General features: G+C 41.0%; 1 protein-coding gene across 1 annotated transcript; it reads right to left on the reverse strand.

The window, feature by feature from the left end:
• Nucleotides 1–8,190: 8,190 nt before the first annotated feature.
• LOC138973490 (uncharacterized) lies at nucleotides 8,191–12,223 on the reverse strand. Its single transcript, XM_070346201.1, has 2 exons — nucleotides 9,486–12,223; nucleotides 8,191–8,697 (listed from the first exon to the last, which is right to left on the reverse strand). Exon 1 carries the CDS (start codon nucleotides 12,070–12,072, stop codon nucleotides 11,458–11,460), a length of 615 nt encoding a protein of 204 aa, XP_070202302.1. The 5' UTR covers nucleotides 12,073–12,223; the 3' UTR covers nucleotides 8,191–8,697; nucleotides 9,486–11,457.
• Nucleotides 12,224–14,070: the final 1,847 nt, after the last annotated feature.

Raw genomic sequence — 14,070 nt, forward strand, 5'->3', positions numbered from 1 at the left:
CATTAAGTTTGCAAGGCCGACAGCCTCCTTGTTAAACTTCAACGCGATGGCATTTTTAGTCGTATGTACCGCTGGACCAGAGCATATCTACAGAACCGTAAAGCAATACTTATATATGATATGACACTGATACAACTGCAAATCCTTTATGTTATAAGCTTAATAATTATATACCTAGATGATGTGATATTGTTTAAATCTAGATCCATTTTTAAGCAATTTTTAACATATATGTATTAACTCCATGCGCCTATGAACCCGCGCGTCTGCTTGTGACATAATGTGATTGGAATGGAGCGAGAGAGAGAGAGAGAGAGAGAGAGAGAGAGAGAGAGAGAGAGAGAGAGAGAGAGAGAGAGAGAGAGAGAGAGAGAGAGAGAGAGAGAGAGAGATTAGTTTTGATATTATGATCCTAACCTTAACTATTATGAGCTGACTATTTGCGCCTCGATATTTTATTTATGTTCTTACGTTTAATGTTGTTTATTGTGATACACCACACCCGAGTTTCTCGTAATTGAGATAATAAAGTGTTCTATGTCTATGTCTATGTCTATGTCTATGTCTAAGAGTCCCGGTGGATGGACGCAGTCGCCGAAAGGTGCTTCTCAGACACGGAGTCGCACAGGACGGAGTACTGCCCCTCCTAATATTCTTCCTCCTGTTCATTAATGACCGGGTACTCGACTTACTGCTGCCGGTGTAACACGAAATGTTTACTCCACGAAAGATTTACTCCGGAGTAAAAATTTCCTACGAAATTCTTACTCCGAGTACACCTTTCGTACGAGAAAAGAACCCCCCAAGGCACGAAAAAAATACTCCCTCTACGAAATGTGTACTCCCCATTTTTTTTAGTTCCAGTAAAAATCTCGTACCCGAAAGTGGGATGCGGGCAAAGGGATATAATGCCAATATGTGATCTCGCGCAAACGAATGTCGCGCTACCCTCCCTCCACCCCTTCCACCACCAAGACTAACAGGGGACAACGGAGTAAAAGTTTCGTACACCTGGTATGGGAAATGAAATTGCTCGTGTAAGGGTGGAGTAATTTATTTGTTATTTATTCGTCAGGGGAGTAACACTTTTGTACGAAATGTTTACTCGGAACTCATCTGTCGTGGGGAGTAATTTTCTCGTGTTATGGGGGAGTACTTTTTTTGTAAAAGGAGTAACATTTTCGTACGAAATTTTTACTCTGGAGTAAAAATCTCGTGGGAGTAATTTTCTCGTGTTACACCGGTCTCATAGCAAAAAAAGGTGTGAAGCTTGAAACAAAAGCAAAACAAAAGTCAGTAAGAGCGATGTGAAAACATTATGTCAATCTGTCGGCCGAAAAGATTAAAACTGCATACAGTTGATCAGAATTGAGTGACTTGAAGGTTTGAGACAGAGAACCAGGAACCAGGAACTTTTGAAAAGCAAGTAGCATTCGAGAAGAAAGACTGAAATGAAAAATACGAGGAGGGAAAGAGAAGAAAAAGCAGAAAGAACTTCTGAAACATAAACAAAATGTAAGAACGCCAGTAAGCCCAGACAACAAGACAATGCGATTCACCTTCGTCATACGACTTAGAAAGAAACTGCTCTTATATACATATTCACATAAGATTAAAACAAAAACATATTGTTTTCAATTCCTACTCTATGCTCTGGCTTCAACACATTGGAAGAAATATATATGTATCTGTTATTTTACCTGAAATCGAACTTCAGTTTTGACTAGGGTCGTGTCTCGAGGTCATAAAACCCCGAAAGAGTGTGAAGTTTTAACCTCTTAACTTTGTAAACTTTAATTTCCAAACATGACCCGCTTTGACTTTGGAATTCTAAGAGGATTAACCAGGTCTGGTTAATAATAATAAATAATAATAATAATGGACATTTGCTATAGCGTATAATCATATATATGCTCAATGCGCTTTACATATTAATTTCTGGTTAGTGTATGAAGGCCATCAAACTCTGGAAGTGTGTGACGTTTCAAAGCTAGAGCTTGAAAACCTTACAAGTTTTCATTTCTTGACCTGAACTGGACCCTGCTGAGACGTTGAAATTTAACAAGATAAACAAGACTTGCTACTTGTATGGAGGTCATCAAAACTTAGAAGTGTTAACAAGTGTCACATATCAAACTTCAATCACACCTGACAAAACTTCAACGGTTTGTTTGAAGTGTAGTGATAAAAGCTGCATTGATATCAGCACGTGCTGATTAAGAATGCCGTAATAGCGACTCGTAAACAAATGACATTTAATAACAATTAACGTAAGGAGAGCGGCACATAACGCAAATGCCACGAACAGGAAACTACTCGTTGCGCAAATGACACGTGCTTATTAGCTATATGCACCTGTTAAAACATGGCAATGGTTTATAGTCTGTTCTGATTTCGTCCACAATCGAAGGGAGTACGTTTCTGGTGTTGTTGCTTGCTGTGATTATTCTTGTGCGTATAAATAATCAACACTATGCAACAGTACCAACAATGTTGGCTGGTCAGATTGCGCTCGCATTTCAATATAGAAAGCAACTCGTGTATACCTGGTATATCCCATGACCTCCCTTCTTTGTCTCTGTTACTTCAGTATGGGTATATATGTTGTATTTTTATAGCTCAATAAATACATCATGGACTCCAAAAAATATATGATAGTGCAGATTCCGATTTGGGCAAAGAACTACTTTCCTCCCGACCTTTGACCTTGCGCCAAACAAATAGATTGTAATACACTCTTAATTGTTTTGCTGCTAAAGAGTTCTATCCTCAGTTTTATTAACCCGTGCATAACACTAGTTTGAACAGTCGAACACTATCACAATGCCCATGGCTGCAAAACCAAACAAGTCGCGTAAGGCGAAAATACAATATTTAGTCAAGTAGCTGTCGAACTCACAGAATGAAACTGAACGCAATGCCATTTTTCAGCAAGACCGTAGACTCGTAGCATCGTCAGTCCACCGCTCATGGCAAAGGCAGTGAAATTGACAAGAAGAGCGGGGTAGCAGTTGCGCTAAGAAGGATAGCACGCTTTTCTGTACCTCTCTTTGTTTTAACTTTCTGAGCGTGTTTTTAATCCAAACATATCATATCTATATGTTTTTGGAATCAGGAACCGACAAGGAATAAGATGAAAGTGTTTTTAAATTGATTTGGACAATTTAATTTTGATAATAATTTTTATATATTTAATTTTCAGAGCTTGTTTTTAATTCGAATATAACATATTTATATGTTTTTGGAATCAGCAAATGATGGAGAATAAGATAAACGTAAATTTGGATCGTTTTGAAAATTTTTATTTTTTTTTACAATTTTCAGATTTTTAATGACCAAAGTCATTAATTAATTTTTAAGCCACCAAGCTGAAATGCAATACCGAACCCCGGGCTTCGTCGAAGATTACTTGACCAAAATTTCAACCAATTTGGTTGAAAAATGAGGGCGTGACAGTGCCGCCTCAACTTTCACGAAAAGCCGGATATGACGTCATCAAAGACATTTATCAAAAAAATGAAAAAAACGTTCGGGGATTTCATACCCAGGAACTCTCATGTCAAATTTCATAAAGATCGGTCCAGTAGTTTAGTCTGAATCGCTCTACACACACACACACACACACAGACAGACGCACATACACCACGACCCTCGTTTCGATTCCCCCTCGATGTTAAAATATTTAGTCAAAACTTGACTAAATATAAAAACGAGTACCCTCCCTTGCATCGAAGCAGACGACTGTTCGTGAGAGTCTGTCACAGTGTCGGTGTGGGAACTGACAGAAGCTAGGGAGCACAGATAATAGAAGCCCTGTCACATAGACTAATCACACAATCAATACACTTTTGGCTCATGCTTTAAATGACAGTTTCGAGTTTGTGAGTCAAACTCAAAGCAACAACACTGGTCTGGTGTCATGCGTAGCGGGACCGAAAAGCGTCCGTACTGCATGGTTTGGGGTGGCTTCGTTTCGTATCAAACATCGACTGTTTCACGTATTTTGCGAGAAAGTCTACTCTTTTGCCTGGCTCTGCAGTAAGTCCACATTGGCGATGAAGGTATCCAAGAACTTAACATGTGTGCATTTTTCCGTAATCCAGTCATATTCCTTCAAAATGCAATCAATCGGCGGTGACAGACGTGTCAGCAATTCGCGACTTCACCAAGTCGGTCCCGTTTTCCTCACACCCATACCAGTTTAGGTTCATTCATGCAAACACACTCGCAAAACAGTTTATCACGTAGATACATTTCAAATAGGGAGCAAATGGTTAAATCTAAACCTACATATTTGTTCCCTAAAATTTGCTTCTCTGTCAATAAGCCTAATTGTATAACACGTTCGAGAAAAACAACGTGGAATCGATTCTGAATCGAGTAAGCCAAATGGGTACAAACCCGTTTCGCCCGTTCTGCCGACCTGAAACGCAAAACAAAAGAATTGTGCGCTTCAACTAAATTAATTTCTATACGACTTCATTACTTTCTTGCAACTTATGAACCTTTACTTAAAGCTTTTAAATGGTCTGAAAGTAGTGTTACCGCGTACTTATCGATGCACTCATTCGTTTTATTTTTTTCAGCGACGGTCACTTAGTTTAAGGTTGCAAAAGGGCCAAGTCTCGCTGGCACCACTGTTTTACAGTCCACAGATCGCAACAGTGCCGCTAGTAGTCTACACTTTGTGTTTGATGGTAGAATGGGATATATATACAGATTACAACACTCGTGGTTTTTTATATGGCTTGTATTTCAGTCAAGACCCAGCGGGAATATCAATCGAGAGTCACTCGCCAGAGGCTCGTGTCTCCCGATGATATTCATCCGCTGGGTCTTGACTGAAATACAAGCCATATAAAAAACCACTCGTGTTGTAACCTATACATATCACAAATAAATTAAGCCATGTAGCATCTCTAGATACCTCACGCCTGAGTTACCAAGTCGATTCTTCTTGCACTTCTGAAAGTGCTTAGTCCCTTTCACCTCAAGCCCCCAACCACCAACCAAACCCTAAGCCCATCCCAAGCACTTTAAACTAAACAGTTATAATCCGTAGAGCTAGATACGGATTGGTCTGATCATCATGTGTGGCACAGTGGTCGTTTGATCACATGTGACACAGTGGTCGTTTGATCACATTTGCCAAAGTGGTCGTTTGATCACATCTGTCACAGTGTTTAATTAATCACGTCGGTCACAGTGGTCGTTTGACCACATTTGCCAAAGTGGTCGTTTGATCACATCTGTCACAGTGTTTAATTAATCACATCGGTCATAGTGGTTGTTTGATCACATCTGTCACAGTGGTCGTTTGATCACATCTAGCACAGTGGTCGTTTGATCACATCTATTACAGTGGTCATTTGATCACATCGATCACAGTGGTCGTTTGATCACATCTATTACAGTGGTCGTTTGATCACATCTATTACAGTGGCCGTTTGATCACATCTATTACAGTGGTCATTTGATCACATCTAGCACAGTGGTCGTTTGATCACATCTCTCACAGTGGTCGTTTGATCACATCTATTACAGTGGTCATTTGATCACATCTAGCACAGTGATTGTTTGATCACATCTAGCACAGTGGTCGTTTGATCACATCTATTACAGTGGTCATTTAATCACATCGATCACATTGGTCGTTTGATCACATCTATGAAAGTGGTCGTTTGATCACATCTATTACAGTGGTCATTTGATCACATCGATCACAGTGGTCGTTTGATCACATCTAGCACAGTGGTCGTTTGATCACATCGATCACAGTGGTCGTTTGATCACATCTATTACAGTGGTCATTTGATCACATTGATCACAGTGGTCGTTTGATCACATCTAGCACAGTGGTCGTTTGATCACATCTATTACAGTGGTCATTTGATCACATCGATCACAGTGGTCGTTTGATCACATCTATTACAGTGGTCTTTGATTACATCTAGCACAGTGGTCGTTTGATCACATCTATTACAGTGGTCGTTTGATCACATCTATTACAGTGGTCTTTGATTACATCTAGCACAGTGGTCGTTTGATCACATCTATTACAGTGGTCATTTGATCACATTGGTCGTTTGATCACATCTATGAAAGTGGTCGTTTGATCACATCTGCCAAAGTGGTCGTTTGATCACATCTGTCACAGTGGTCGTTTGATCACATCTGTTACAGTGGTCGTGTGATCACATCTATTACAGTGGTCGTTTGATCACATCTGTCACAGTGGTCGTTTCATCACTCTGTCGTAGTGGTCGTTTTATCACATCTGTCACATTGGTCGTTTGATCACATCAGTGACAATGGTCGTTTGATCACATCTGTGGTAATGGTCGTTTGATCACATCTGTCATGCACATTGGTCGTTTGATCACATCTGTCACATCTGATATACACACTTGTGGTTTGAACGGTATTGTTATCTCATGAGAGGTCTCTCTTACGTTTGTAGGATAAACTGATGTAGGAATTTGTGCTGGATACGTCACTCAAATCAAAAGACATTGCTGTCAGTGGGCAAAGCAAATATCCGTGATCGTACACTGATGTGGAAATTCTTGCTGGCTACGTCAGTCAATTCAAAACACTGCTGTCTGTGGGCAAACCAAATGTTTGCGATCCTGGATTTCAGTGGACACACAAAAGGAAGACAAATTGTATGAGAAAGTATAAAGCAGGAGCAGAGTTATGCGATAGTGATATGGGAAACACATGGACTTGATCATTGCAGGTTGGCGGTAGGAGTATGTGAACAGAACAGAAGCGTTCCGTTTGATAAAGATACGCGCTTCTGCTGTGTTAATTATATATTGTTATATTCCACACACACACACAGACACACACACAGACACACACACACACACGTGCACACCAACACACACACACATAATCACACAAACACACACACACACACACACACGTGCACACACACACGCAAGCACACTCGCACACACACGCACGCGCGCACGCACGCACGCACGCACGTACACACACACACACACACATACACACAAACACACACACAAACACACACACAAACACACACACACACATACACACACAGACAGACACACACACACACACGCAAACAAACACACACACGACCGCGCTCGCGGGAATATAAATTATTCTCTTTAACTAACGCAGGACAACATCACGTCCCGAGGGAGTTTCTTGCGCGTATTACTTTCCGAAAAGACGGGCTTGATAGATGATACTTGGGAGATACGATAATTTCAAGGGGTCCGCAGAAATCGACACGCACTACACACACATACACACACACACACACACACACACACACACACACACACACACACACACACACGCACGCACGCACGCACGCACACGCGCACGCACACACACGCACGCGCACACGCGCGTACACACACATTTTTGTCAGGACTTTTGTAGAAGTGAGATGTGAGGAAGATATTGTCACGAATCAATGTAAAGCTTTCCCGTCCCGCGGGAGCTACTTGTACGTATTTATTACCAGGAAGACGAGCTTGATACGTGGTAGGTAGCTAATGTCAGACGGTCCGCAGAGACAGTAACCGACACATACAACTTCATTTTCTGTTGTTATATATGCGATTCACACACACACACACACACGCACACATTCACCTGCACGCGCGCGCACGCACGCATACACATTCACTTGCACGCGCGCACACATACACGCACACATTCACTTGCACGCGCGCACACATTCACGCACACATTCACACACACACACACACGCACACACACACACACACACACACACACACACACACACACACACACACATGCCATGCGATTTACATATATGCGATTCACACACACGCACACATTCACTTGCACGCGCTCGCACGCATACACGCACACATTCACACATTCACACACACACACATTAGATGTTTGATTTCTGTGCATATGTAACTAAACACCGAAAGACGCTGCCGTGTATTTCTGAATGTTCTGCACATTACCTAAGGGATTGATACAAAAGACTGTAGCCGTGCTCTTTCATCATTGAGAAAGTCCTCGGGGAGCCTCGGAAAAAGTAAATACATGTACGTGTGCGTGTGCGTCTTTGTGTGCGTCAGTGCGTGCTTATGTGACCAGCTGGCCAACAGAAAAATAGAAGAGGCAGAAGGGGAGATAGGCGGAGGGTGGTGAACTCAAACTCCCATCTTCTTATTCTTCTTTTATTTTACAGCCTGTAATCATAATACACAATAATGAGTAAAATGACCACAAAACAATACATTGATTATATTGAGTACATTGATTATATTCTTCTGCAGATATAATACATACAAAGTCAAATCAAAACAGTTAGTTGTTCAACAAAAAAATCAGAGTATCAACAGTAGTGATACTGTAGCAAATAATAAGGCATTTAACAAAGGAATGCCTCAACATAAACATAGATAAAGTAGACAATAGCAGAATGCACTGCAGGCCTTCCCATAGGAATATATACATGAATCAAATGAATCATACGGTGACAACAATTAAAGTCCAATACGATATAGGCATAACATAATATAATACAATAATAACATGTGAGGAATAAGAACAAAATCCAGTGTAAACGTAATTAAAAATGGGATAACCTCACACACCTCAGGACAATTTCCTGTCGGTCACGGTCGACATCTCCTGTGTGAACAGCTCGCTCAGGCTACACCATGCTGACTGTAAACAAATACCTTGTCTACTCAGTGACTCATTCCAAAAATACAAGTACAATGTCTAATCAGAAGGGAAAAGAGTATTTATTATCATCATCGCCTGCGTGTATACCTAAACATTTTAATCGGTTCCGCCTCCTAATTGAGCGTGATAAGGAGAAGGGGGAAGGAACGAAGGACAAGGGAAGAGGAAGGAAGGGAAGGGGGGATACTCTTGAACAATTAATCAGCTACAGCGCGGTACATTCCGAGGTACCTGTCAAGACTCTGGCGCACGCGCGCTGTGCGTTTACTGCCCGACCCTAGCAGACACAGCGGAAGGGAAAGGGGGAAAAGGAAAATAGGGCCACGCCGTGGGCGCTGTTCTCACTTATTCATTAAAAACAGAATTGTATTCGTAATAGGGAAAACTCATCTAATGCAACTGATTTGGACCTTAGTGTAACTTCCATACAATTCATACAACTCGCTATCATATAATTCGACACACGTTTTTATTTAACAATCACAAGCAATAAAATAACTATCCGTAACCTATCAGACCACTTTTCATAATAAAACAATTCTAAACAATATCTTTACACAATCAAACTAGAAAAATGCAAAATATCCGTGAACAACTATCAAACATACATTTCTTAAATCCTGATTACGTTTAATAAAGAGACTCAATAATTCTTTCAACACAAAATTCAATATTTCGCAATTATAAAACTAAAAATGCATCCAAAATACATACTTTTAAACTAACAACAAAACATCTATGCAATCTCAAATAAAATGTAAACGTACCTTCTTGTGCAGGACACAAGTTACAAATTCACCTCTGGGAACAGAGTTGGCAAAAAAACGTCTTATGGTTTCGGAGTCAGGAAAACAAAGAAAGATATTCGCGCCACAAACGAGGATCTCAGGAACCAATTACCTATCCAGTTAATACGCCTAAAACATAGTCCCTTCATTCCACAGAGAATTCCCAATTTCTCTTCAAAAACAAACTATAAAAATATATATATCAAAACGTTACATAACTTATGCAGCCTATTATTCTCTTCAACCCTTATGAACAATGTGAATTTAAACAAAACAATAATCATTATCAATACGCCATGCATATTCATGAGAATTTGGCCTTTTTGCTGATTCTACAAATAATGATGCCAGAGAAACCAACGACCTCTGCACGGGAAACACCCCGGCATCTACGATATCTCACGTGCCAGAACTAACTAGCGTTGACAGCGATAAGCACCGTGCGTGAGAAAAAGGATGCGAAACCCAGTACAAGAATTAGAGACAAAGAGAGAGGGAGAGAGAGAGAGAGAGAGAGAGAGAGAGAGAGAGAGAGAGAGAGGGAGAGACAGACAGACAGACAGACAGACAGACAGACAGACAGACAGACAGACACATAATCTCATCCTGTTACAATCTCATTATTCTACTTTCAACTAATTAAAAACTGGAGCTAAAATGATAAAAAAAACCAACAACATCCAAGTTAGCTTCCTACGCATGTCTTTGTCGCTGAGGTGACAAGGTGCTGATATAAACAAGTCAGGCTCCCTGATAGCAGCAGGCTAGGGACTTATAGTCCAGCCAGTGCATAGAAACATAGAGTAAGGGAAATAATTCGTCTGCTACAGGGAAGGGAATAAGGACACATACTCATAACAGTACATGTACAATACAATATAAAAACGTTATAATACTAAGATGCTAGAACTACTATGCATGCAATGACAGAACAATTATATGCAGTAATAATAAATGAGTAATAAATGAAACACAAATAATAATAATTATCTTTGTCATAACAAAAATAAAAAGATTATTTGTGGGGTCACACATCTCCCCAGCTTGAATTTATGGTCTCCATAAAATTATCCTGCAATGCTATGCAAAATACATGTTTGGAAACAGACACCTTGACTTTAACCCCGACAACGCATGATTACATAAAAAGCAAAGTTGACTGAATGCACCATTGTCATCCAAAACATAAGTGATATTAGGTACAGTATAAAAACAAGAAGCTGACAAGGCAATGTCAACACATGAAAATGACAAAAAAACACAAAACACAATGTGGTCAACAACCACATGTTCTGGTAGTTCCAACCGCCTCAAAAATAATAATCTGGATTTCAGCTGAAATCATAAACAGGTACAACTAACCACGCTGTGAAAACCTTCACACATACCGAGCAAATCTTCATTGGTATTTAAACCTAACATGTAGCATGGACATCTTTAAATGTACCCATGGACAAGAAAATTGAAGAAAATACTCCATCAACCATGGGTGAATCTGGTACCCATACATCTTGACAATAAATATTTCTGAGCTTTACGCTATTGATATTTATACTGTCCATTTAAGGTTTGCAGTAAACAATCTTCAGAAATACTATGTCACTTCCACAGAACCACTATTCTGTTATTCTCAAATGACTGACAGTCAGTTACTGGGTGTGTTAGACCACATTAGCAAGACAACATCCTTTCTGATAATTTGCCTAGTCAATGCAACAGCAACTGATCTGAACAACATCTGGCAACTTCTCGCTCAGCGGAGCAACACAACTTGTTAACTTACAAGACACGTCAAGTTAACAATCCTCAGAGACACGCAGTCATGAAATAATCAAGCCTACTGACAACAATCAGTACTACTCCTCAGGTTACAAAAATAAAATACAAAATAAACAATGCATCAAATCAAATAACACAAACTGAAAAAAACCCACAAAGAGTCCGGAAAGAATCAGTTCCAGGGTTTCGTCATCCCTTTTGTAGTTCTGGTTGACCGACGCAAGGGCGCAGGTGCAGCAGGTCGCACAACAGGAGGTACTACAGGCGGTGGTGGGGCTGTTGCTGTTGGTCGCGCAACTGGAGGTTGCCTGACTGGAGGGGGTGGGGTCACTCTGACAGGGATCTTGGAAACGGGCTCGGATGGCAAGATGATATGCCACTCCAGATACTCTGTGGTGGTCGGCTCAGGTTCCCTATGGGCCTCAACAGTCGGTGCCTCCATAGTTCCAAGTGGTTGCACTGTGGGTCGCTCGAAGTACTGGCGGATTTCATTTCTTGTCACACGCTTGGGGTCGCAGAGTCCATCACGAGGAGCGATGAGGTATGGGCCTCCGTTCTGTCCGGGCACTTCCTTGACAACGAAAAGGCGTTCCCCCCAGAAGTCTTGGATCTTTGCTCGGGACTTGAACCGTTGACGGGTGACGACAAGATCTCCCGGGCAAAGATCGGGGGCGACAATTCCTCTGTCATGGCGCTCCTTCCTCCTCGCTGCCGCTTCCCTCTGCCGCTCCCCAGCTCTGTCATGAGCCATCTTCAACCTTTGGACGTGCCCCGCCAACCAGTCCATTGGTCGGACCTCCTCCCGTCGGTCGGGCTCTTCACCGAGGAAGAGGTCCAGCGGGAGACGGGGCTCGCGCCCAAACAGCAGGTAATGTGGTGAAAAACCTGTTGAAGAGTGGGGAGTGCAGTTGTAAACTTGCACCAACTCGCCCAGATGTTCGGGCCACCGCCGCTTCTGCTCAACGCTCAGAGTCCGCAACAGGCCATTTACGAGCAAAACATCATTACTGTTCGAGTCAAAATAATGTACAGAAGCAATACCTTACATAAAAAAGTACATTTCGTCAAAAAAATTCATGTCGCGTTTAGCAACGAACATAACATCAGAACACTTCCCGTGTTCGTTAGCATGGCGCTGGCCATGCAACTTCCCACTTAGTCAACGGTTGAAACTTCATCGGGATTTAACCAATAAGCACAAAAAGTCCCATTTACGGGTTACTTCTAATACTGACAATGAAGAGTTTGTTTAACCAATCAAACAACCGTACCATTCTCAATGACAGTCGAGTCATTTTCATCTGGCAACAATTAATAGGCACGTAACTCGAGCTTTACGCTACTGGTACGAAACGGAGTCTTTTCTGACTTCTCGCTTGTCAACCACGGAACAAACATGCTTTTTACCAGAACACCACTTTCAACAGGACTTCGCCCGCGAATACAAAACATGATCGACATGAAGACTTCCCAGTCCTCAGAGACAAAAAAAAATCCAATGTCTCTTAGAATCATCAATTGCAATACAAAAACCAAAATAATATGGTGTTTGTCATTCACAAAACAAATACAAGCAAGTACACTGGAGTACATATTACATGCAAAATAACGGAAACAATAGTAGGTTATACCATCAAATACATTTGTACTCACTCTAGACTATAAACAAAAAGAATAAAAACATTGGATCATGCAGAATACAATACATCATACAAACAAAATTGAAACAATGGTTACTAAAAACAAAACAAAAAGAGAAACAACCTATCAACTCTTTCCTATCCGAGGAATCACACGTGAACTATGGCAACTCACTCTTGCAACCCAAAAGTTCTGAAAAGAATAACAATCTTCAGCGAAGCTAAAAAAAATATAACCGTGTTACTTTCTACTTAGCGTTCGAGGCCCTTCTACATGAAGCTAAAACTGAGAGCTTCACTTCTTCTCGGCAAAGTATTCCAGTTTATTCTCAGCGAAAACAAAATCTGAGAAAGGTCGGCTTTACTTTACTTTAAATCCTTCAAGACTTTCTTTGGCAAAAGTAAATCAAATATCAGGTCTGGAGTAAGGACTCCCGTGACAACGTCTCTCCTTTTCTTTTTGCTACGTACTTCCTGTCTAATCTCAGTCGCTCCCCCGCTATGTCATGAAACACTGGTTCACTCAGTTCAGAACAACGTGCCTAAACAAACATAACAATCTCCCTGTGCTCAAAATCATTCGAAAACAAAAGGACAAAAACAGTGGCGTAAAACACAACAAAACAACACATCCGACATTAGAGAAACCGGTGCCCTCCACAATGCAACTAGAAGCCTACCAATTGCCATTGGCAACACCTTTCCTGTACTCTACATGTCAACACAAGAAGAAAACACTACGCAGACATTGTTTTCATTTTTCATGGACTTTTTCCATTTTCTTTTGGTCAACTAAGACTACTTGGAGCTCTTTACGACATCATCCAAGTCATCAAAGTATTGCATAGTGAATCTTAAGACACAGCCACTCTTTTAACGTCCCAAGGTCTTCAAAATCATAGAACATCATTGAAGTTACGTACTATACCACTGTCAGACATACATACAGTAACCTAAAGGAAGTCAAGTTGAACAAAGCCATGTGCGTGAAATACACAAACATCAACATGACATCCATGTAAGTGAGACAAACTCTGTCATCCACTTCAAAATGATGGACAACCCAATCCAACCATGGAATCCTAGCTGAGCTCCGGTGCACCCCGCACATATTATACAACAAGAAGTATTTAAACAACCCTGTC

Source organism: Littorina saxatilis, linkage group LG8, assembly GCF_037325665.1.
Source record: "Littorina saxatilis isolate snail1 linkage group LG8, US_GU_Lsax_2.0, whole genome shotgun sequence".
In the NCBI taxonomy this organism is placed as follows: Eukaryota; Metazoa; Mollusca; class Gastropoda; order Littorinimorpha; family Littorinidae; genus Littorina; species Littorina saxatilis.

Bases quoted from the DNA above. Each gene is read 5' to 3' on its own strand.
- LOC138973490 (XM_070346201.1), bottom strand. From the start codon at position 12,072: ATGGACTGGTTGGCGGGGCACGTCCAAAGGTTGAAGATGGCTCATGAC.